Raw genomic sequence first — 24,359 nt, 5'->3', positions numbered from 1 at the left:
AAAGGAATCAACAGTATGATGAGGCTTTGGTTTTAATCCAGAACCATTTTTCAGGCTCAGAAGACCATTTTGGTTTTGCAGAGTTCTGATGGAACCCAAGGGAAGGACAGGTGTGGGCATGCTCCCTCCCCAAGGCAGTGACACTACACTGACACTTGCATCACTGCCTGGCTTCTGTGGCTTCTGTGACTTCTGTGACTTAACAGAGAAATTGTTTTCTGAAATAAGAGGAAATCGTTCCTGGAAGAGCCATGAATACAGAGACCGCAGATGCTCATTTCAAATCCTTTTCTCTTTTCCCAACCAATTCCCCAAACCTTCCCCTTCAGGGAGGAATCTGTATTTGGATCATTCACCAACTCTCCGGTCACCTTTCCTATTAAAAAAAAAAGAAAAAAAAAAACACAACAGAGCAGGAAGCGCATAAGCCGGCCCCTCCCCGTCTCAGTGCTCACGAGGGCAGACCCGAGGGGGCAGCGGCACCCACAGGGGGTCTCTGCCATGGACTCTTCCTGCCCCTGTCCTAGCTCTCGCGCTGGACGAGGGAACCTGCATTTTAAGTGACCGGTGGAGGGAGGAGTCTGGGCTTGGCCTGTGCTTGAAATTCAAACACAACCTGCATCAAGGCTTGGCCGCCCACAGAGAGATTTTGGGGCGTCCCAAGGAGCCCGGCTGCCCGGGGCCGTTGGTCTCACAGTGTAAACCTCACTGGGAAACCTCCGACCTGGTTGAAGGGCTCTTTCGTTGACCAGCAAAGCTCTCTGCGAAAAACTAGCCTCTCTCGGAAATCTCACTGCCCCCTCCCCCGACAAACCAAAAGACATCTAAGAGGGGGGCGCATCTCTGGCACCCCCGGACACTTTATTTAGGATGGGTGCATGGTATCCACATCTCACTGCGCTCTCCCCACAGGCGTGGTCCCCCGAACTGTAAACAGTGCTGTGTGGCCCCGGGGCTGATGACCCCCCGACCGCAGGGCAGCCTAACAGTGACTGCGCACCACCGGTTTCCCTGAATCTCACCGCCACCCCTCCTGCAGACGAGCACCCCTCCGAGCGAGTGCAGCAGGACACGCGTGGGTGCGGATAAACCCCTGGGGGTCTAGGAGGTAGAGGAAGCTGTTTGCTGGCTGCTCCCCCAGCGGGCGGGCGTCAAGAGCTTCAAAAGCAGAAAGTCAACACTTCAGCAGACACCCACCCCCACGCCCTGCGGCGGGGACTCCGGAACCTCCCGTCCCCGGGTGGACATCACCTGTGCCCGGAAGCGGGCAGGGAACAGCTCAGGTGATGGGAGGTGCATCTGGGGTGAGTCTGCGTCCCTGAGATTCTCCCGCCGCTGAGGGCGCAGGAGCCTTGGGAGGGCCGGCCGGGCTCCGGGCGGGAGGCGGCGAAGGGCAGCAGCGGCAGCAGCAGGAGAAGAGCCGGGTTCGGACGGCGCGAGTGCAGAGCACGAACATGATGCAGTTGGCGCCGCCCTGAAACGTGTTTCCGATGCCCTGTCAGGGAGAAAAGAAGAGGCCTGAGTGCCTGGGCGGGGTGGGGGGGGGGCGGGGGGGAGACCTATCTCCAGGTCTTCTGGGTTGCAAAGGAAGGACAGGAGCGGTCAGCTCAGCCGGGGCTACTCCTCGGCCACTGGGGATGGCACCTTAGGTCCCTGGGCTGCACGACAGCCTCACCGCCCTTCCACCTTCTCTCACCGAGGCTCCCTGTCCCGGGCAGGGGGGAAGGCACCGCGGACCCAAGATCCAGCCCGGGGCCGGCTGGTGCTGGCTGGTGCACTGGGATGCACCTGCTATGTGGCCGGGGGGTGGGGGGGGGGGAAGGCACGTGACCCTGCGCCAGAGCCACCGCGCGCAGGACGGCAGGGACCGGCACCACATACGTGCAGAACGACGAGCACCGGCGAGCGCACCGCCGGGGAGCCGCAGAGGGTCAGGACGAATCGCACGGTGCTCCAGACCCGGAGGCAAATGAAGATGAGCGGGATGAGGATGAGCTTCTTATCGGCCGCGGAGGCGTGGCGCCCAAGCCGGTGCTCCTCGGTGACGATGGGCCGGTACTCCGACAGCGCCTCGTGCTGTGTCGGGGGACACGGGGAAGAGGCGTGAGCCAGGCGGGCTCCCCTGTCTGCCCTCCAGCCACTGCCCGCCGCGCGGCGCCCCCCGGGGTGTCTGAAGCACGTCTGAGATCGCCTGTATGGAGAAGGCAATGCCTGATCTGGGCCCCCGGTACCCGTTCCCGGAAATGGTGGCCTTCCGGTCGCCCAGGCCAGGAGCCCCGACCCGCTGCTACAGCCGGCACCCCACCCCTAGGCCCTGCGGGCTCTAACTTCAAAGGACATCCAGAATGTGGATGTTCTGTCCACTGCCACTGCCAGCAGCCTGGTCCAAGCACCATGACAGCCTCGCTGGGCACTTGCCATGGTTCCCGGCCATCACCCTCCCCACCCAGCCTCCTCCCACCGCACTCTCGTTCTCCACGGAGCCCGGTTCCTTGAACGCCCAGGTCAGGCTCGGCCAACCTGCCACTTAAAGGTCTCGCCATGTCATACATTCCTTACAAGGCCTGGCTCTGACCTCATGCTGACTGGTCTCCCCTGGTTTCCTCCAGCCACTCAGGCCTCCTGGTGATTCCCCAAACTTCTGCCAGGCACACCCTACTCGCAGGGCCTTTGCACTGGCTGTTCCTTCCATCTGGAGTGCTGTTCCCCACCTGTCACGCCCTCACCCTCTTCAAGTCTTTGCTCGATGTCGCCCCCTGGGGGAGGCCTAGCCTGACGACGGCTTTTAAAGCGCAAAGGCATTTCCCAGGAAGTGCCCTATAGTCGGCCCTTTATTTTCGCCTGTTTTTTCGTAGCTCTTGCCATCCCCCTTCCTAGATGTCATTCATCTTTGTGCAGCAGGTCTGTTGCCTACGGTGGCCCCTTCCTCTCCTCCTGAATGCAATCCCCCTAGGCTGCAAAGGCCTGTGAAGGAGGGGGCCCCACCCAAAGCTGGCGAAGAACAGAAAGGGGGAGCAGGCACAGGCTTTTGGCTTCCGGATCCCTGGCAATGCCCTTCAGTGAGAGGAAGGGGGAGGCTCCATTTCCAGGTCGCAGCTGAACTTGTAAAAAGAGATGAAAGTCCTCCCAACAAAGACGTATTTTTGAGCCCAGCCCTGTGTCGGGAACCCTGAATGCCCAGGTGAGGGGAGAAGCCACATACATGCCTTGGCTCCTCTGAGCACCCAAGCTGCTGCAGCTCACCTGCCGGGCACTGCTTCCTCCCTTCCTCCCCGGAGGCTACAACTTCAGCCCTTCCAGAACGGGGGGGGGGGGGGGGGGGGGGGGGGGGGGGGGGGGGNAGGATTTTTACTGTTTGTTTTAAGTAACTTAAACTTCATGGGGGGAGAGGGGGGCAGGGGGGTCCTTCCGGAACCCATGGAGCCTGGAGCCTGGCGGGGGGAGCAGGGGAGCAGGGAGGCCCTCCAAGAACGGGGAGCAGGGGGGCCCTCCAAGAACCCAGGCAGCCTGGGGGTTGGGGAGCGGGCGGCTGCCCTCTGCCTTGCAAAGCTTGCTCCAGATCACTTATTTTTAGCTCTCCTTCCCAGCTGGAGGCAGAGGACAGCCCACACTAGCCCTGCCCGCTAGTCTCCCCGTTTTCTGGAAACACTTGCAGACTCGTGAGAGAGGATCCCTCTGCCCTGGGGGGTTGGTCTCACAGGTTTCCCACCGGGAGGCACCGACACATAAGGGCAGCTCCATAGGGGCAGCCTGGGGAGGCTTCATCAGGGAGCCCAGAATCTTCCCAGGGAAAAAAGGAGCCAAGAAGGGGGTCTCCCGCCGGCTGGGAGACCCGCAAGGAGGCAGATTGCAGACCAGTCGGTCAGCAACTCCAGCGGCGCCGGAAGGGGCGGGGGGCGGCAATGAAATCTCTGCGTGAAAAGGGATCCCGAGGTCTAGACTCCAAAGACACGGGTGGGAGGCGGGGAGCCCCGTACAAACTGGGAAGTCACAGGACGCCCCGAGAGATCAGACAGGGGCCCCGCTCCCCGCAGTTCCAGCCGCTGTCACAGGGGCCAAGAGAAAGGCCCGCGCACGGCGGCCCCGGAACCCCGGCCGAGCTCGGTCGCCCCGCTCAGCTCTGTCGCGCACCGAACTGGCGCTGGGCCCCCTGTCGCCGTCGCCTTGCGGCCCCACCGCGCCCCGCCCCGCCCCGCAGCGCCTCCGCCGGCGGGACGCCGGTACTGCAGGCCCGCACAGCCCGCAGGACAAGGAACAATTTGGCCACTTCGTCGGAGGAACAGCTTTTTTTGCCTGAATTTCCGGCCAGCACGGCTATTGCCCCCGAGACCCTGAAGAGGCCTCGACTTATGACACACTTTTAACGACCACAGGTAACGCGGTGAGGCTTCTGTGTCGCGATTACGAAATTCCACGCCCTCCTCTTCCAGAGGCATCCAAGTTCAACTGCTCCCTGGGCAGCTCTACTCTCTTCGAGGTGGAGCAACTCCCGGGCCTGCCAGGAGGGGGCAGTAGAGGCCTATGCGCGGGGCGCTCGCCTCCCGGACTCCACGCACAGTGGCTCTGGCCTCAGGGTCGGGGTGGGTCTGGGGAGCCCCTCGGCCTCAGCCAGTCTCTGATTCCTGGTCCCCAGCGGAGGAGTGCCAGGGCCCACTCCTGCCAGGGCCGCGGAGTTGGCAAACCAGACGGCCCACGATGCACAGTCCTGGCCTGGCCCCTAGGTGGCCGAGCCCAGCGCCCGGCTGGGGGCCACAGTGGCCACCGGGAGGTCGGGGCTGGCGGCTGGCGGCCCGCAGGTACCTACCGCCCGGTTTATGTGCTTCCGGATGAGGAGGTAGAGCACAGGCAGCGTGACGTAGGCCAGCATCTCCCACAGCTTCCCCGTCAGCAGCATCCACAGGACGCGGTCCTCCGCCTCCAGGTCGATCCAGCACCAGCCGACCGACACGTCCGAGGCGTCATAGCCGATCTTCTTTAGAGCGACAGCTGCCGCGGTGATGGCCAGCGGGACCCCCCAGCTGAGGAACAAGGGACAAAGCGAGGTCAGGCCCCTCCCGCAAGGCCAGCAGGGGGCGGAGTGACTGGTCGCTGGGTGCTCTCCAAACCCTGCACCTCACAGCATCCCTGGCGAGGGGGGGAGGAATGCTCGGATCCCCCAACCCAGCTCCGCTCTGCCCACGCGCTGCCAGGCCCACCCTGACGTCACGGGGCCCGGGAAGAGGACACAGGGATGTCCTGGCCTCCTGCCTGGACAGACAGCACCCCCCACCCCTCAGGGGCCGGGTTCGAACTTGGAATTGCTGGCCTTGCAGACCGGCACAGGAACGCTGCGGCGTGGGGAGGGCAGGTGGCCGCTGCCCCCAGAGGGCCCTGCATGCCAGTGCGGACACCAGCCCATGTGCCCGTGCCTCACCCGCACCCTGTAATCAGCCCCCCACCTCTGTCCCGCGCACACACCGGCGGCCTGGGGTGCCTGACCAGGGGGCTCCAGGGCCCTGTGCGCCTGCAGCGGGATCTGGAAGGGGGAACACGGGCTTCAGGTGGACGCGTCCCTCTGGCCCAGAGGCCTCCTGGCGCCAAGGGAAGGGGGTGTTCCTGGAAAAGGTCAAAGGGGGCCCCCGAGAGCATGAAGCCTGGGGCAGGGAGCCCCAATCACGGCAGCTCAGGGCTGACTTTCTGAGAGCCTCACCCTAACAACACAGCAGGGGGGGCCAAGCCCCACCTGTCTGCTTGCAAAGCATTTTCAACGGGGGCGGGGCAGGGGGGGACACAGAAGCTTCACACAGTGGTGGCCCAGCGGGGTGGCTAGGAGCCTGGGCTGTGGCCCTGCCCCCACTCGGTCCCAGCGCGTCAGTGTTTTTCTCCTCAAAGCGGGGGTGGTAACCGTGCTTGGAACAGAGCAGGTCGTTATGAGAACACACGCCAGTAAAGACTGGCGTGTGTCTGGCGCGCAGGACCGGCTACGTGTGTCGGTGTGTCTGGGCGCCGCCCAGGACCCTGGCCTGCCACGCCGGCGCCAGGAATGCGGGAGGCCTGTGTGGTGCCTGCCCCCCGGAGCGGGGCCCGCGGGCCTGTGTCCCGGGTCAATCACTGGAGGACAGGCACTATGCAGACAGGACACTGTCTTCAGGGAAATGCTTAGTTCAGGAATGGGTTAGAGAGAGAGAGAGATACATAGATATAAAGTTTATTTTGAGAGAGACAGAGAGTAAGCACGGGGGAGGGGCAGAGAGAGAGACACACAATCCGAAGCAGGCTCCAGGCTCTGAGCTGTCAGCACAGAGCCCGACGCGGGGCTCAAACCTACGAACCTGGAGATCACAACCTGAGCCGAAGCCAGACACTTAACCAACTGAGCCACCCAGGCGCCCCAGAAATCGGTTATATTTTGAGAGCTCTGTGTTAGCAATTGCGGCTCTTTTTAAGTTTATTTTTATTTATTTACTTAAGTAATCTCTCTACTCCATGTGGGGCTTGAACTCACGACCCCAAGATCAAGAGCTGCATGCTCTTCTGAAAAGCCAGCCAGGAGAGGCTCTTTTTGAGAGAAAGTGGTAGAACAACGATGAGACCAAAGCTGCACGTTAGTCTTGCCCAAGTGAGAAGCGATGTAGTCAATCAGATTCTCCAAAGGCTGCACGTCTAGGGCTGAAAAGAAGGGAGAAAGCCGGCTCCCGGGCCTGGGAAGGACTCGGCGCTGGGCACTTTCAGAACAGAGGTGCCCGTTCACCCTGCGCCCTGTCCCCAGCCTGGCCTCTGGGGGGCCTGGACAGGAGCAGGAGGGTAGAGTCACTGCACCTCAGCGTCTGCTCGCCCGACAGCGGGAGAGGAGGCGGGATGTGGCACGTCTTCCGTGGCACTGAGGCACAGAAGGGGCAAAAAAATCCCACAGAAATTAAATGGTTATGAGAAAGGTACCAAATAACCCCCAGGAGTTGGTCCATGTTCTTTCATTTAAAAAAAATTTTAAGGTTTATTTATTCTTGAGAGAGAGACAGAGACAGAGTGCTAGCGGGGGAGGGGCAGACAGAGAGGGAGACACAGAGTCTGAAACAGGCTCCAGGCTCTGAGCCGTCAGCACCAGAGCCCGATGCGGGGCTTGAACTCATGAACTCTGAGATCATGACCTGAGCCGAAGTCAGACGCTTAACCGACTGAGCCTCCAGGGCGCCCCCGGAGTTTGCCCATTTTAAATGCCTGTCCTATCAGTTAGTCACCTGTTAGGTTGATATGTATCAGCGTCAAACTGCTGTGTCGTAATAGTTACTTTCCAAGCCTCATGCAATCCTGGGGTCTGGGGACGACACAGGTCACAGCTATGAGCTCCATGACGGCAGGCGCAGGGCTCATTCCAGCATCTAGAATGGCACCTGGCACCTGGTGGGGGCCAAACAAGGACCTGCTGAATGAATGAATGAACGAATGGAGTCTGAGCCAAGTGACTGAGACAGCTTTCCACCAATTTACTCCTTAACTATTCATTGCAAGGATATCATTGTCATTGAAAAGGAAGCAAAGGGCTTTTTAAAGTACTAGCACTGCAATCTTGATGTCATTTGTGTCCTGACCACTTTATGGTTCCGCGGAGGAATCCTGGGCTGGGAAATCGTGGCCCCTTGGGAGCGGAGGGGGGGCCCCCAGGCTGCAAGGAAGGAAGAGCGGGGCAGGCATGCAGGAGGAAGGAGCCGCTCCCACGCAGCAGGGACTCCTTTGTCAGCATCCTGACGGGCCTAACAGGGAACTGCCCCCGCCCCCCCCCACCCTGCACTGAGATGCGCCTGGGGCTGTTTGTGCTGGGAAAGAGCCAGAGAAGGACCAAACAGGCCGAAGGCTCAGGCCGAGGGCTTTCAAGGGTTAAGAACGTGGGCTGATGAGGGCACGCGGGTGGGTGGCTCAGTTGGTGAATCGGGTCATGATCTCACAGTTGGTAGGCTGAGCTCTGCAGTCAGTGTGGAGCCCGCTTCGGATCTTCCGTCTCCCTCTCTCCCTTACATGGGCGCTTTCTCTCTCTCTCTCTCTCAAAAATAAATGAACATTATAACAAATATATCTTAAGAACGTGGGTTGATCAATCAGAGTCACTATCTGAATGCGGGCACAGATGGCCAGAAGCTGTTTGGGGAGGTATTTAAGTGAGAGAGGTAGGCAGAGGTAAGGCAGGGAAGGGTGGGAATGGAGTGGGAGGGAGGGAGAGCCCGACGACTCGCAAAGCACGTCCTGCCAGACTTGTCGTTTAATGGGTATGGGCGGTGGCGTGCTGGCGATGCTCCACAACCGGCTCTCCACAAAAAGTGTATTTGTGCGCGTGCGTGCGTGCGTGTTACGTAGGAATGCATGTACATATCCACGTATTATTAACGTAACTGATACAAAAGGTGTGAAGCACACAAGCTGTCAGTAATAATAGAATACACAATACTCCTGGTTGTGAATTCTACAGCGCCAACGGAGTCTCACAAATTGCGTTTATTCATCTTTGCCAATACCTGTGGTTACAGTTGGCAAAGGCAAGCAGTTCCATGAGGTGAAGTTGGTTGTGTTTTCACTTTCCTTCCCTAACAAGATGAACGTGAAAGGGGAAACCTAAGAGACGAGACAAAAGCTGGAATGCCTCTCCTCACCCCCTTAGGTACCCGGCTTCCTGCCTGCCCCAGTGTGGCTACGGTCTCTGCTGAAATTCTCACAGTAACACTTTTTGAGCTTAATCTTCGCTAACATTTTCTCCATTACCTTCTTAAGTTGCCATCCAGCAAACTATGGCCCTCAGGCCTAATCTGGCCCCTGGTCTGTTGTTGTTTTTTTTTTTAATAAAGTTTTATTGCAACACAGCTTCGTTGACACTCACTTGTTTACATGTTTATGGCTGCTTTCAGCCATTAACAGGAGTTGGGAGAGTTGCGATTGAGATCGCACTGCCTGTGAAGCTGAAAAGACCTACTATCTGGTTCTTTACAGGGAAAGGTTGCTGACCTCTGCCCTACACAGTCAACAAAACAACCAAGCCCTGATCCGGAGCTTCCGCCATTTTTTTACGGTGTAAATAATCCCAAAGTGACTAATTTCAAGCCACCAACACATGCAGCTGGGAACAGATTTGCAGTATTTCCGATAGTATTTCCATTGCTTGGAAACAATAGTTGTAAATAACCTCGAATGTACAGATAAGAGTACAATCATTAAGATATAGTTCTTAGTATTTCTGTCACTCTTTTTAAAGTAACTTTTTATACGTTTATATAATTTACTTTCTTGTTAATGGTTATATTTAACAATCAGCTCACAAAATGCCCTAAAATTTAACAACTGGGTCTCACCAGCTGGCTCAGGACACCTCTGGACGGAGGATAAAGAGATAAGGAGCTGAAGCTGCCCTGTGTCCTTAACCTATAGAGTGAGGAGAAAGTCAGTATTTTTGGCAACCTCAGATCAGCTGAGCCGTTCTCTGGCCAGGTGACCAGCCCGGAGTGTAGGCGCTATGAGTCTGGTACGGTTGAATGACGACACGTGAAAAAGACCAAGGGCTGGGGTTGATGATGACCTAGAAACTCATGTGGCCGGAGGGGTCACCCTGAGGCTCACACGTGGGCAGGTCAGACCTGCCAGGGGAGAGTCCTGTCTCTGCGTGGACCCTGGTGACCCACGTTCTAAATCTGAGATGGTTCAGCTGGCACCAGAGCCAGGCGCGCCAGGAGATGCTGGGCCCAGAGCTGGCCTCAAATGTTTCAAGACTCTTGATGAGGTCGGGCTGGGACCCGGCCTGGGAGGTGGGCTCGGGCGGCTGGAGGAAATGTCAGGGTGTCTGCTCAGCACCCAAACCGAGGGCCGAACTGGCAGCTGGGCCCATGCGCAGGGGATGCTTGGAAGGTGTTGGGGGAGGGACAGGATGAAAGCAGGTGACTGGTCAGGCCCTTTCTCTCCAAACCTGTGGCTCTGAGAAGCAGGGCTGGGGGCCCCTAGATGGAGGGAGGGAATTCGAAGACGACACTCTGAGGGGTAGCCTAGAGCTTCTTCGCGAGGTGCCCGCACGCCCTCCCTCATGTTCACCCCGAAATGAAGGCCAGACTCCAAGCCGGCCTCTCTCCCTCGGAGGCGGTTGAGGGCTGAGTCGTGTGCCCCTCAACATGCATATGTCGGCGTCCTAAGCCCAGTACTTCAGGAGGTGACAGTAGTGGGGATGGGGCTCTTTAGAGAGGTGACCAAGTTAGAACGGTCTGTATGGTGAGCCCCAGCCAGCACAACTGCTGTCCTTCAACGAGATTGGGGTACATACACACACACAGGACCATGTGAAGACACACGGTGTAGACGGCCATCACCAGGCCCAGGAGAGAGCCCTGCCCTCGGAGGAAACCAACTTTGCTGACCTTGATCTCAGACTTCCAGCCTCCAGAACTGTGAGAAAATTGGTTTCTCTTGTTTGAGCCGCCCAGTCTGGGGTACGTTGTCAGGGCCGCCCCAGCAGACGAACGGAGAGGCTTTCTACAAACTATGCACGAGAGGCGTGTGCCAGCTCCCGGGGACCCCACCCCATGAGGACGGACAGAGCTGGTGGGGGGCCCTCGGTAAGCTTCGGGGAGGGCTGGACGCACAAGAAGCCATTCAGATCTACCCTGAGCTCAGCTCTTCCTTGGAACTTGACATCCTTTTGTTTGTCAGTCTGTCCAGACAGGCAGAACCAGAAGCCGCATGGGAAGAGCCGGGTGGTGCGAGAGCCGGGTGGTGCGCAAGCCACTCCCACCCTCCGACGCTCCGGGCATGCGGCAGACGACCGTGAGTGGGCCGCCTGTCCCCAGGACAGGGATGCTCTGGGCTTCCCTCGGAGTCCCCAGCTCTTCCCACATGGGGATCTTCTGTTAAGTGATCTCTGCAACCCCTCCCACCAGAGTCATGGGGGAGGGGGACCCTGCAGTGAAAGGCACAGTTCCACTTTAGCACACACACGGGAATACCCTTCCACCCGCCACTGAAAGGTCAGCTTGCTCAGTCATCTGTCCCCACCCCAAACCTCACTCTTCCTACAGACCTTTCTGAAAGGGGGCTGGCCCCTCCTGGGAAAGGAACAGGGCCCTCTCCCGGTGCCTGGTCTACAAGCTGGGCTGCCTCCGGAAAGCCTGGCCTGCTAACTCACAAACTGCCTTGAGAACAAAACTATCGGGCAACACTGTGCCAATTTAGAAAGCTCCTGTAGCAGAACAGGGCCGGGCCCAGAGGGAGGCGCAGCTGCAGGGAGTCGGGCCTGGTGAAAGGAGTCACAAGGCCCTGGGGCAGCCTAGAGCTTTCTTCCCTGGAACAATGGGCACTTATTGTCGAGTGTAGGGCAGAGGGGTAGGCGGCTGGAGAAGCCAGGGAGTCAGCCAAGGCCCGGGCCACCAGGAGGTGGCAGCTCTGGCCGCGGGAGGGAGTGGGGTGCCCAAAGGAACTCTGAGGCACCCCCCCGCCCCGCCCTTGCAAGCCTTCTGCAGCCCCGGGGCTAGTGGGCAGCAGGGAGTGAGCCTGCAACGCTCAGAAATGCTCTCCTGCCCGTCCAGGACCTGGCCTTGCCTGGGTAGGAAGGTCAAGGGTAGCCTCTGCTCTCTCACAGCCTCTGGTGAACACACAACGCTGTGCAGAGACCTGAGGACTCTAAAGGGGGAACAGGTAAAGCCAGTCCGACGCCTGCTATTTGGGGGAGCACTGCCCGACACGGGTGCTGTTCATGCAGCTTCTACACACACCCCTCCGTCAGACACACCTGCCCGGAGCCTCGCCCCGGGTCCCCACGGTGAGCTAGTTTCCCATCAGAGAGCTCAGAGGCTCTTCCCCTTCATGGCCCACGTTTCCCCTTTAGTCTACATTAGAACTTCCCGCTCCCCACAGCATGGGTCTTCTTGGTTTGTTTGTTTTTTAAAGTTTATTTATTCATTTTGGGCTGGAGCCAGGGAGGGGGATAGAGAAGAGGGGGAGAAAGAATCCCAAGCAGGCTCCGCACTGTCAGCGCAGGCCCTGAAGTGGGGCTCCAGCCCATGAACCGTGAGATCATAACCTAAGCTGAAATCAAGCTTAACTTACTGAGCCACCCAGGCGCCCCTCCCCCCACGGCAGGGGTCCTGATGGTGAATTTGCATAGACTCTTCCTCCAGAACTGCCCCCCCAGCAACCTCTGGAGACTGGGTGGGCCCCTTGCCCACACCCTCTCCCACCCTAGGGATGCCAGAACCCTACGACTGCTTGAGGGGGCCAGGACCCTTCCTTCCGATTGGGTGAAATGAAGCACCAGGTGCAGGAGACGGTTCGCTGACCCGGACCGCCCTGTGCGGGACTGGAGCTGACCGTGGCTTTTGAAAGGCAGGGCGCATTCCCCAGGGGGACGGGGGGGGGGGGGGGGGGGGGGGAGGTTGTGGCCAACGTGGCTTATCTGACCAAGAGAGCACTGCCCCCACCCACCGCAGCGAGGCCTTTCTTAGGTGCAAACGAATGGTACAGTCCCAGATGCATATCTGCATGAATGTAAAACACGGGGAGTCAGTATCAGGCACCTCAACAGCTAAGAAACTACAGGGCCTTCCCTTTAATGCTGCCTATTCTCAAAGAGCCTTAAAAAGGCAACAAAAAACAGGAAATTCACTTCAGAATACTGTCAGTGTCAGGTTCAACGCATGCTGCACGGGTAAAGTTTGAGGAAGGACAGGATCTTTATCGCAACAAGATACTTACTAATCACAAAAGGGAAAACAGTAACTGTAGTGCAAAACTGTCGCACCTGCTTTGATCAGGCGATCAAAGTTAGTATCACCAGATGGCGGGAGGAGTCAAGGTCAGCGGGGACGGACGAGAAGAGCGCGCGCATCTGTGAGATTCCAGCCCAAGCGCAGAACCCGAAACCACTCGTGGGGAAGCACCCAGCAACCCGGCAGAGGGACCTTCTGCCAAACAGACCTGCACTCTTCAGGGGCGCCTGGGCAGATCCGCCGGTTGAGCTCCGACTTCGGCTCGGGTCATGATCTTTCGGTTCGTGCGTTCAAGCCCCGCGTCGGGCTCTGTGCTGACAGCTCAGAGCCTGGAGCCTGCTTTGGACTCTGTGTCTCCCTCTCTCTGCCCCTCCCCTGCTCGCACCCTGTCTCTCTCGCTCTCTCAAAAATAAAATAAACATGGGGCGCCTGGGTGGCTTAGTCGGTTAAGCGTCCGACTTTCGCTTAGGTCATGATCTTTTTGTTTGTGGGTTCGAGCCCCTCTTCGGGCTCTGTGCTGACTGCTAGCTCAGAGCCTGGAGCCTTTTTCAGAGTCTGTGTCTCCCTCTCTCTCTGACCCTCCCCTGCTCACACTGTCTCTCTCTCTCTCTCTCCTAGAAATGAATAAAAATATTTAAAAATAAATAAAATAAAATAAAATAAACATAAAAAAATTAAAACAAAACAACCAGGCTTGTACTCTTCAAAAGTCAGTGTTGTGAAACACCAGGAAAGACAGAAGAACTATTGCAGGTTTTGAAGGGGAATAAAGAGAACTGACAGCTGAGTCAAACCCAAGCCCACGGTTCCCTGTGCTGTCGGGGACGTTCGCAGAAGACACAATCTCTGTGACGTCCACCGTCGGAGAACATCGTTCCGTGCTGTGCTGTTTTCCTGCTTTGGGAAGGGGCGTGTGGTTACTTCAGAGGCCGTTCCTTTCTTTTGGAAATACACACTAAAGGACTTCGGGGTTCCGGGGACATCCGTTTGCAACTCACTCTTTTTTCTTTTTTAATATTTTTTTTTTGAGAGAGAGCACACGCACAGGGGAGGGGCAGAGAGAGGAGACAGAGCTCTCGAAGCAGGCTCCGCGCTGACAGCAGAGCCCGATGTGGGGCTCGATCTCACAAACTGTGAGATCATGACCTGAGCCCTCACTGGCCATGCCACCGCCTAGAGCCACCCAGGGGCCCCAAGTCTGCAACTTACTCTTAAGTGAGTCCAGAAAAATGACTGCAGAGGACAAAGCTCACGTGAGAAAATGTTAATAATGGTGCAAATCTGGAAAGCCCGAAATAAACTGTCTCATGACATCTCAATTTTAAAAATTATCGGCAGGCCAAGAGGCAAGATGGGATCAGAAACGGAAGACCGACCCTGGGAGGTGCAGCCCTGAGCCTCCCACTTATGGCTCTGTGACCTGGGGCAAGTCTCTCACCAGCTGTGACTGGAGGGTGACCGGCTGGCCCGGCCCCTGCGTTACCGGTGACCAGCGGGCTAAGGAACGAACCCGCATCTGGCAAGATGTCAGAAGCCGGACGCGCGCATGACGTGTTGGCTGCCCTTCTCCAAAGGGGGGGAGAAAAGTCTTTCTGTAAAGGGAACCTGGTCAAGTTATTACAATGGAGTCTCAGGGGGCATTCAAGGAACTTTCCGGAAAGTGGTGTATGGGCAGGATTCCATCCGGCCTCCCGCTTTACACGGTTGCATTCAGTTTTATGGATGGCTTTTTTCACTTAACATTGTATCAGGCCATTCAAAAAACATGACGGGAAGAGTTCACAGCCAGTATCACGGCTGTGTCACATTTCCGGTAGGATGTAACTTGTAAACTACTATTCCCCGATTTTTTGACAGTCAAGTTGCTTCCAAATTCTCACACAAACTCCTCTGTATACACACCGTTGAATGTGTTCTGGATAATCCCTTTAGAGATATACAGGATCCTAGAAATAGGATTAGCAGATCAAGGAGTACTTTTTACGTGGATTATTCCAGTCAACGTTATCGATAATAACGTAGGAAAATACCTGTTTTATTGGCATTTATTGTGGTAGTATTCTACTGCACTATTTTTTTCTAATTTAAGAACAAAACGGCACCTCATTGTTAAATAATTTGCATTAGTTTGAGTATGAGTGGAGTAACCTTTTCCCCACATAGATTTATGAACCATTTTGACTCTGTGTCTGGATGTGTCCTTTGTCACTTATCAGGATATCTGTTGGTTTTTGAAAAAAAAAAATCATTTCAGGGGCGCCTAGCTGGCTTAGTTGGTAGAGCATGATCTGGGGAGTCATGAGTTCAAGACCCACGCTGGGCATAGAGATTACTTAAAAATAAAATCGTTTAAAAAATCATTTCATAAAAACTACAATAGACATAATCAACTGAAGGATTGAAGAAGATGGATTTTCAGCAGTCTGACATGGTTAAAAAGTGGATGACGACGCAGCCTCTGTCTGAAGATGAGATTGCTGACAGGTCTTTAACAATTATATGCTCATATGCCCAGGAAAGCTGCTGGAGAGGCCTTAGCAAGGTCATTAGCAAGACAGGCCGGGAGGATCTTGGTCAATGACTAAACCTGTTAGACAGGTTTTCTACCGATTCTCTTAGTCCAGTGAGGTGCTAAGCACTAAGCCTCAGAAAGAGAACACTCCAGAACATAAATTGTCATTCTCCCTCTCTAGCTCGGATATAGGTAATTTTCTCCTTCTCTTTCTGGTAATTTTCTTTTAAGAAGTAGATGGATCACATTCAATGGACAAGATGAACAACCCCCTTCTTTAAGAAAGGGGCTTTCTTGGGGCGCCTGGGAGGCTCAGTTCATTAAGCGTCCGACTTCGGCTCAGGTCACAATCTCGCAGTTTGTGGGTTCGAGCCCTGCATCGGGTTCTGTGCTGACAGCTCAGAGCCTGGGAGCCTGTTTCAGTGAACAACCCCCTTCTTTAAGAAAGGGGCTTTCTTGGGGCGCCTGGGAGGCTCAGTTGGTTAAGCGTCCGACTTTGGCTCAGGTCACAATCTCGCAGTTTGTGGGTTCGAGCCCTGCATCGGGTTCTGTGCTGACAGCTCAGAGCCTGGGAGCCTGTTTCAGATTCTGTGTCTCCCTCTCTCTCTGCCCCTTCCCCACTCGTGTTGTCTCTCTCTGTCTCAAAAACAAATAAACTATTAAAAAAACAAAAGATAGGGGCTTTCTTAGGAGACTTTTCCTAAGCATCACAGAAAATACCCCCGGGACTGAGCTGGAGGAACTCCCAACTCTAGTTCATTAGGAAATGTACCTTCTATAGGATCTATACTAGGTTCTCTTTACCACTTAAAAAAATATACTGTATTCAATATTTTTTTTTAAGAGGGGAGAAAAAGAGAAGAGACTCTTGGCTCAGAAAGGTCCAGTCTAAGGTTCCTTCTCAAGTACACGTGAGCTCTGGTCTGCATGACGCCCACACCCAACCAGACTGCTAGGGCCTGGGTCTCTGCTGTGGATACCGAGCTCAGGGGTTGCTGCAAGGGGGGTAAGGCGCCCCCGTGTCTCCACAGCATCTGTCTCACTCCTTGCAAAACCTCTGACATGAACAGCTGAGAAGCAGGCCATTTAGTTTCCCAAGGGCCAGCTGGCCTTCATGCAGCAGTTCTGAGACCTAGAGGTCAAGTGACGCTTGCAGGCTTGTGATCTCACCGTTGTGACACCCAGGTGACCTGTCTCTACCAGAGCTGAGTGTCCTCAGTCCCATGGAAAGCACTCAAGTATTTGACAGAGATGTCCTATAATTAGGGCAGCATTGAGTGCACTTTTTCTTTTAATATTTATTTATTTATTTTGAAAGAGAGAGAGCGAGAGTGGGGGGAGGGCCAGAGGGAAGGAGAGAGAAAATCCCAAACAGGCTCCACGCTTTCAGCACAAAGCCCGGTGATGGGCTCGATCCCATGAGATAATGACCTGAGCTAAAAGCAAGAGTGGGATGTTCAACCGACCGGGCCACCCAGGCGCCCCAGTCTTTGGTGCTCTTATCTGGGAGAAGGAAAGGGGAAACAAGCCCTATAAGATTCCTGCCTTGGGTGCAGCACAGGACACCATCAGATGTTAGAATCTTGAAATGACACCAGGAAGGGGCCACCCTTCTTCCACAGATGACGGTGACCTAATGAGATGCTTCTATGCCAGGTCAGGGCACGCCTGGGTTTACCCTAACTCCCATAAACTCCAGGCGGGGGAGGGGGCTCTTCCAGACCAGATTCTGCCACTGACCCCACCCTCAGAGACGCTGAACCCTAGAAAGTCAAGATCGTCCGGGTCTAGAGATGAGCAAAGACAAAATATTGAAGACCGTCCTTTGTAAATCTTACAGCTGAGACACTGCATTTGGCAGAGGGCAGCTGGCCTGGGAGTGGCTGAATGCATCACACCTCCGGTGGCACAGGGTGGGGACTGGGAGCGGCCGCGCCTCACTCATCTGTCAGCCTGGGAGCCAGCGCTTTCCCCGTGGGCAGCAGAGATGGCCAGAACTCAGGGAAGCAGGAGGCAAAAGGCGTAAGGTGTCTTCCAAGTTATGAGGGCCTAGCTCTGGCTCCCCACCCTCCAAGGGGCTGCGCTGAGGCACCCAGCTCGCGCTGGGAGGCTCGGGCCAGGACGGGCAGGAAGGGGCGCCCTCTGTGCTGATGCTCAGGACAGGTCCAAGCTCTCCACCTGCATCGTCCCGCTGGCCCCGGGGCTGCCCCCTAACGCGAGCAGACACGCCCCGCTGGGCCCCCCGCCAGGGATCCGACCAAGCCGGGGGCGCCACAGGGGCAGAAGGCAGGGCCCCGTCGGGGGGCGGGGACTCGAGGGAAAGCAGCGCCGCTGTCACCCACCTGACCACGTGGAAGGCCCAGAGGAGGCGGCCGGTTCGAGACTCGCGCGCCGCGTGGACGATGCTCAGGTACAGGTAGAGGGCGATGGCCACGGTCCAGAAGAAGGAGCTGGTGTTGGCGAAGGTGGAGAGCGCGCCCTGCAGCACGCAGTCCCACGACGGGCCCGCGAAGTCCTGCAGCACCCCGTAGAAGTAGGAGGCGGCCGAGAGCAGGTCAGCCAGCGACAGAAAGAGCAGCAGGCGCCGTGCCCGGCTGCGCAGGTCGGGCCACAGGGCGTGCGTGGCCACCAGCAGGCCGGAGCCCAGCGCGGAGAGCGCGCACGACAGCAGCACCACGGCGCGCTCCGACGGCAGCAGCTCGGTGGGCGGCGCGGGGGTCGGCATGGCCGGGCGGGCAGGGGGCGGCGGCCGCGGCGCCGCGGGGACAGAGGCCGGGCCGCCCGTGCGGGCGCCGCCGCCGTCTGGGCACCGACGCGCCCACAGCTCGGGGCCCGGCCCCTCCCCCTCTCTCTGGGCCAGCGACCGCGGCCCCGCCCCTTAGCACCACCCCCGCAGCCCCCAGGCTCCGCCCCGTGGCCCGCGGGTCCGGTTCCCGTCCCGCCCAGGTCCCAGCATCTCGCCCCGCCCCCGCGCCCTCACGCCCCGCCCCGTGGCCCCCGCGAGCCTTCTGAGACCAGGAGCCCAGACCCCGAGCCACGCCCCCACGCTCTCTAGGCTCCGCCCTGTGGCTCCCAGGTCCCCTGCCTCCTCCCCGCGCCCAGCCAGGGCCACCCCTGCTGCAGCCAGATGACTAGGACATCCCGTCCTGGAGAGAGAAGGCCTGGCATTTTTAGGGCTACTATTACCCTCCTCCCCTCCAGCCAGCTTGTGGGTGGCGGAGGGAGGCATTCTTTCCACTAGTAACCAGAACAACTCATTCCTTACACAGTGGTACCCGGAGCGTTCACAGCGCGGTGACGGTTGCTTTGGGAAGGGGGTGTTTTCATTTTTTTCTTACAATGAGCACGCTATTTTTTAAAGTTAAGCTTACTAGGTTTTTTTTTTAAATGAAACAGTAATTCCTGATTTACTGGTTGTTACTTTAACATTTCATATTTTTAAAAATTGGGGTACCAATTACATGCCATTAAATTGGCCCTTTGAAGTGTACCATTCCATAGTTTATGGTATATTCACCAGTCTGTGCAACTGTCATTATCTAATTCCACATTTTCATTGCCTCAAAATGAAACTGTTAGTAGCCACCGCCTACCTCTCCCTGCCCTCTGCTCCAGGCAATCACTAACCTACTTTCCGTGTTTATAGATTTGCTTATCCTGGGCATTCACATAAATGCAATCAGACAGTGAAGTTGTCTTTCGGGATTGGCTTCTTTGACTTGGCGTGTTTTCAAGGTTCATCCGTATTGCACCAGGTTATCAATACTTCACTTATTTTTATGGCCGGGCAATATTCCACTGTATGGATACACCACGTTTGTTATTTTTATATGTTGACAGCCCACTTTCCGGCTACTTTGAATAATGCTGATATAAACATTTGTGTACAACTTTTTTGTGTGTTTTCAATTCTTTGGGGGTATGTATGTAGGAACAGAATTGCTAGTCACATGGTTACTCTGTGTCCAAGAGGAACTGCCAGACTGTTTTTCAAAGTGGCTACAGCTTTTTACATTCCTACAGGCAGTGCAGAAGGGTTCCAATTACGCCAATTACGCCATTTTCCTGACACTTTTTATTGTCTGTCTGCTTCTAGCTATCCTAGTGGTGTGAACGGGTGTCTTATGACTTTGCTTTGCATTTCTCTAGTGAATAACGATGTGGCTTTTCGCGTGTTGGTTGATTGTTTGCATATCCTTGTTGGGGAAACGTATTCAATTCCCTTGCCTAACATTATGTTCGTCTTTTGGCATCGAGCGGTTGGAGTTCTTTATATTTCTAGATATTAGAGTCTAACCAGATACAGGACCGAACAAAAATATCCTCCCCTTCTGTGTGCTGTCTTTTCACTTTCTTGATAGTTTACCTTGAAGCACAAAAGTTTTTATTTTGACAACGTCCAATTTACCTCATTTCCCCCTTTGATTGCTGTGTTTTTGGTGTTGTGTCCAAATACCCACTGCCTAGTCCCTGCTGGTGAAGATTCACACCTGTATTTCCTTCTTCCCAGTATACAACAGTGTTTTGGTTCCTGTAGCTTTGTAGTAAGCTTCGAAATGGGAAGTGTGAGTCCTCCAACACTGTTTCTCTTTCTTAAATATTATTTTGGCTGCTTGGGGCCCCCTGCAATGCTTTATCAATTTGAGAATTGGCTTTTTCATTGCTACAAAAAAGAAAGTCAGCTGGGATTGTGAAAGGGATTCCTTTGAATCTGTCTATAAATTAGGGAGAGAACACTATTTTATCATTTTAATGTTTATTTTTTATTTTTGAGAGGGGGTGTAAGCAGGGGAGGGTCGAAGAGGACTCTGCGCTGACAGCAGAGAGCCTAACGTGGGGCTTGAACTCACAGACCAAACGGTGTGATCATGACCTGAGCACAAGTCTGACGCTCAACTGACTGAGCCACCCAGGTGCCCCTGGATAATGCTATTTTACTATTAAATCCTCTTATCCATGTACATGGGATGTCCTTCCATTTATTTAGCTTGTTAATTTCCTTCAATGAAGTTTTATAGTTTTCTGTGTACACTAGATTTGCTTTTACATTTGATTCATAAAAGGCAGATTATCAGAGGCATAGACTTTTTTTGTATCTAATTTTTAAAACCACTGTATTATGAAATATACATAGTGAAAACGAACTAAGGTACAAAGTACAATCTAAGACTCACCCAGAGCAAGAAATAGAACATTTCTAGCACACCAGAAACCTCTCCCAAAACCTTTTCGTTGCCCTTTCACTAATTTCCTTGCTTTTTACAAAAACCATTCACGTATGCATCCCTAAACGAAACGGTATATATACTTTGCCTGTCCTGAGCTTTGTATCAATGGAATCACACCCTATCTTCCTGTTGTGTCTTCTGTTTTTTGCTCCACATTATTTTTGTGAGAGCCACCATTCCCACACAAAGCTGATGTTCGTTTTCATCACTGTATAGTATTTCATCGTATGACCAAAACATTTACCCATTCTACTGCTTTTTGACATGTGTGTGGCGCGTTTCCAGGTCTGGGCTATTCCTAGCAACGCTGGATGAACGTATATTCTTTTTTTAATCAGAAAAAAGTTACTAAAAACAATTCTCAGAAAGCTTGAGCAAACATCTTCATGGACTTTGCTCCATGGAGCTGAGAGCAGCTGGTTTCCTTCTGAGTCACTTCAGAAGCCCCTGACCTCCTCCTGAGGGGACCCCAGATAGCGAACAGCCCCCAGGAGAGGCTGCTGTCCCTGAAGCCTCTCAGCTTCCTTCCAGTTTTAAGCTTGGATTGTGCAACCAGCCCTAGACTTTGGCATGAGGCTGGGCAAGAGCCACCCCCCACCCCAACCCGCCAAGCTCAGAGTCATTGAATCCCTTGGGTATCTGGGAGAGGATGGCAGACAGGACAGGTCTGGCAAGCTACTCTGTCACAGACCAAGCCTGACTATAGCCTTCCTGCTTTACTGGGATGAAAGCCCTTTTCCCACCTTCCCAGGTGGGCGGCTGGCCATTTTGCAGACAAGTTTGATCAGGCGATGGCTTGGTTTTCTTTGCACTGGGGAACAGCATTCAAAGAACGTTCGGACTTCCCTCTATAGGGGAAAGGGGGCAAAGTCACTTCGAATTAAGCTTACAGAGTATTTCCCACAGTCTGAGCTCCCTGACGCTGCCCCGTGGGTGCCAGCATTAAGCAGGAAGGGAGGCGCAGCAGTGCCAGGAGGCTGGGTGACTTTAAGCCACTTCGCGTGTCCTCCGCCGAAAGGAACGACCGACTGCTGGCCCCATGCTTCTTGAAAGAGCTCCTGGGCTCTGCTTCCCCTATCCCAGGGGTGCTGGTCCCCCAGGGAGGCCTGACCCCGAATGCAGAAGACCCAGAGAAACTTCCGGCTCCGGGCTGCCACTGATGGTTCCCATCCCACAGGGAACATGATGTCCTACTGGCCACATTTTCCGTTCCTGGTCCCCCAGCCCTCCCTCCCCGTCCTCCTCCTTGGATGAGCTGGTAAGAAACTCAGAGGGAGCCTTCTTTTGACCCCAAGTCGTCGCTCTAGAGTCTGTGCCAAGCGGGCTGGCGGTTGCGTGCTGCTCCACGGTCAAGGTCCTGGCACATCGAGACAGCCTTCTCTGCACCACAACTGCCTGACTGCAGAACGAGGGGCCCAGAAGCCAAGAGATGCCCCGTAACCATAGCCAGTGGCCCCAGGGACGGGCTGGCTTAGGCTTGCTTCCCTCTCTCCTCCCACCCCAGTCATGGCACAAGATCCTCCTCCTCCACGGACAGCTGCCAAAGGGGTGACAGCTCCTGGGTGGCTCAGCCGGTTAAGCATCCGGCTTCATTCTCAGGTCATGATCTCATGGGCCATGAGTTCAAGCCCTGCGCCCGTGTTGGGCTCTGTGCTGACAGCTTGGAGCCCGGAACCTGCTTCTGATCCTACGTCTCCCTCTCTCTCTGCACCCCTCCACCCACATGCATGTGCACTCTTTCTCTCTCTTTCCAAAAAAAAAAAAAAACAATTAAAAGGGGTGCGAAGCTGCTGTCTTGATATGAGAGGAACCCGACACGATTTTCTGAGCTTTAACACCAACCTGAGCAACAAGCCACGAATCTGACCTAAAAACTAGAACAGAAGGGGGACTCTTCCTTATGCTGCTGGTGGAGATGTGGGCTGGCCGCCTTTCTCATTTCCCTGTGTGGAGGTGAACATGGCTCGTCTTGCGCCTTCCCTTCCCAGGTACCACAGTGAGCGAAGGCCGTGGAAGAGGAACCTGGCCCACACGGGCCTCTCTCCGTACTCCCCCATGACCAGCACACCCAAAGGAGGTGGTGCAACCCCCGTACGCTCATGCGACCGTTGGGCCACACAGCTGGGACAAGCCTGACCAGCCAGGGCCTCTTCCCTCTTCAAAGGGGGCACTGCCTGGTGGGTATACATTCGTGCAGAAGCTCTTATGTCTCCGTGGGGGGGGGGTGTGTTTAATGTTTTATTTATTTTTGAGAGAGACAGAGCATGAGTGGGGGAGGGGCAGAGAGAGGGAGACACAGAATCAGAAGCAGGCTCCAGGCTCTGAGCCATCAGCACAGAGCCCAGTGCGGAGCTCGAACTCATGAACCAAAAGATCATGACCTGAGCCAAAGTCAGACACTTAACCGCCTGAGCCCCCCAGGCGCCCCTCAGTGGGATGCATTTAAACTCTCTCCCAACACCTTGAACCTCGCCCCTCCCCATCCCAAGCTCTGAAGGCTGCCCACTACCCCCTCCTCTGCTTGATGAGTACCCAGCCCTCCTGCCTGTAGAAACCCTGCACATCTCAGTTTTGAGGAGCCCCCCATCTGGTGCCCCCCTTCCCCAGCTGCAGTTCCCAGAAGCCTGGATCCTTTAAAGACCACTGAGGGGAAAGGCTGTTTTCCTCCCTGTCTCTCCTTGGGCACGCACTTTGCAGGTAGCCCTGGCTTAACGTACACTGCTGGCCCCAGAAGAGAGGCCTTGGGGTATAGTGAAGACCCGAGTTCTAATCTTGCACCCTGTCCTGACCCCAGCTGGTGGGCAGATTTTTTTTTTTAAATATTTTTATTTATTTATTTCTAGGAGAGAGAGAGAGACAGTGTGAGCAGGGCAGGGTCGGAGAGAGAGGGAGACACAGACTCTGAAACAGGCTCCAGGCTCTGAGCTGGCAGTCAGCACAGAGCCCGATGCGGGGCTCGAACCCACGAACTGTGAGATCATGACCTAAGCGAAAGTCGGATGCTCAACCGACTAAGCCACCCAGGCGCCCCCAATGGGCAGATTTTTTTTAAATGTTCATCTATTTTTGAGAGAGAGAGAGAGAGAGAGAGAGAGAGCATGAATGGGGGAGGGGCAAAGAGGGAGAGGAACAGAGGATCCCAATTGGGCTCCGTGCAGACAGCAGAGAGCCTGATGCAGGGCTCGAACTCATGAACTGTGAGATCATGACCTGAACTGACGTCGGACACTTAACCGACATAGCCACCCAGGTGCCCCTGGTGGGCAGAATTCTAAAGATTCCCCCTCCCCTCCCCGCCCCGGCCCCTCCCATCTCAAAATTCCTGTCCCGTTTATTTAATCAAACACTAATCTAGGTGCCACCGGAGGGGAGGGTAGTTTGAAGATGTCACTGAAGGCCTGTTCTGGACTGAATGCTGGTTCCGCCCCCCCCACCCCCACCGTCCTTCCCAACCCTCAGATCCATATGAAGTCCTAACCCTCAGGCTTAATGACCGTATTAGGTAAGACCTTTGGACGGTGATTAGGTTTAGATGCGGGGATGAGGGTGGGGCCGTGTGATGGGATTAGTGACCTTTGAGCAGAGACCCCAGAAGGCTTGCTTCCGGTCTCTTGGCCGAGGAAGGGACAGCGAAAGGCAGCCTTCTACAAGCCAGGAAGTGGGCTCTCCCCAGGAACCAAATCTGCCAGCACCTTGCTCTGGGACTTCCCAGCCTCCAGAGCCGTGAGAAATCGATGCCTATTAATTAAGCCGCCCAGAATCGGTGGCATTGTGTCATAGCAGCCCGGCGCTGGCGGAGTCAGGTCCTACGTCAGCGGGTCTCCAGATAAAGGACTGTCCAGGCTGGCCTGGCCGCATCCGAACAGCCCCGTCCAGGGAGCAGGGTTTTCTTGGCTAGTAGCAAAAGAGGAA

General features: G+C 55.4%; 1 protein-coding gene across 1 annotated transcript; it reads right to left on the bottom strand.

Moving 5' to 3' along the window:
- Positions 1–14: 14 nt before the first annotated feature.
- Positions 15–18,065, bottom strand: GPR157 (G protein-coupled receptor 157). Its single transcript, XM_039234995.1, has 4 exons — positions 17,562–18,065; positions 4,805–5,018; positions 1,882–2,076; positions 15–1,495 (listed from the first exon to the last, which is right to left on the bottom strand). The coding sequence occupies exons 1-4, from the start codon at positions 17,942–17,944 to the stop codon at positions 1,280–1,282; spliced, it is 1,008 nt and encodes a 335-aa protein (XP_039090926.1). The 5' UTR covers positions 17,945–18,065; the 3' UTR covers positions 15–1,279.
- Between the last annotated feature and the right edge of the window lie 6,294 nt (positions 18,066–24,359).

This window comes from Hyaena hyaena, unplaced genomic scaffold (assembly GCF_003009895.1).
Source record: "Hyaena hyaena isolate Hyena2069 unplaced genomic scaffold, ASM300989v1 scaffold_94, whole genome shotgun sequence".
Classification (NCBI taxonomy): Eukaryota; Metazoa; Chordata; class Mammalia; order Carnivora; family Hyaenidae; genus Hyaena; species Hyaena hyaena.
This window is presented reverse-complemented; position numbering and strand designations above follow the sequence as displayed.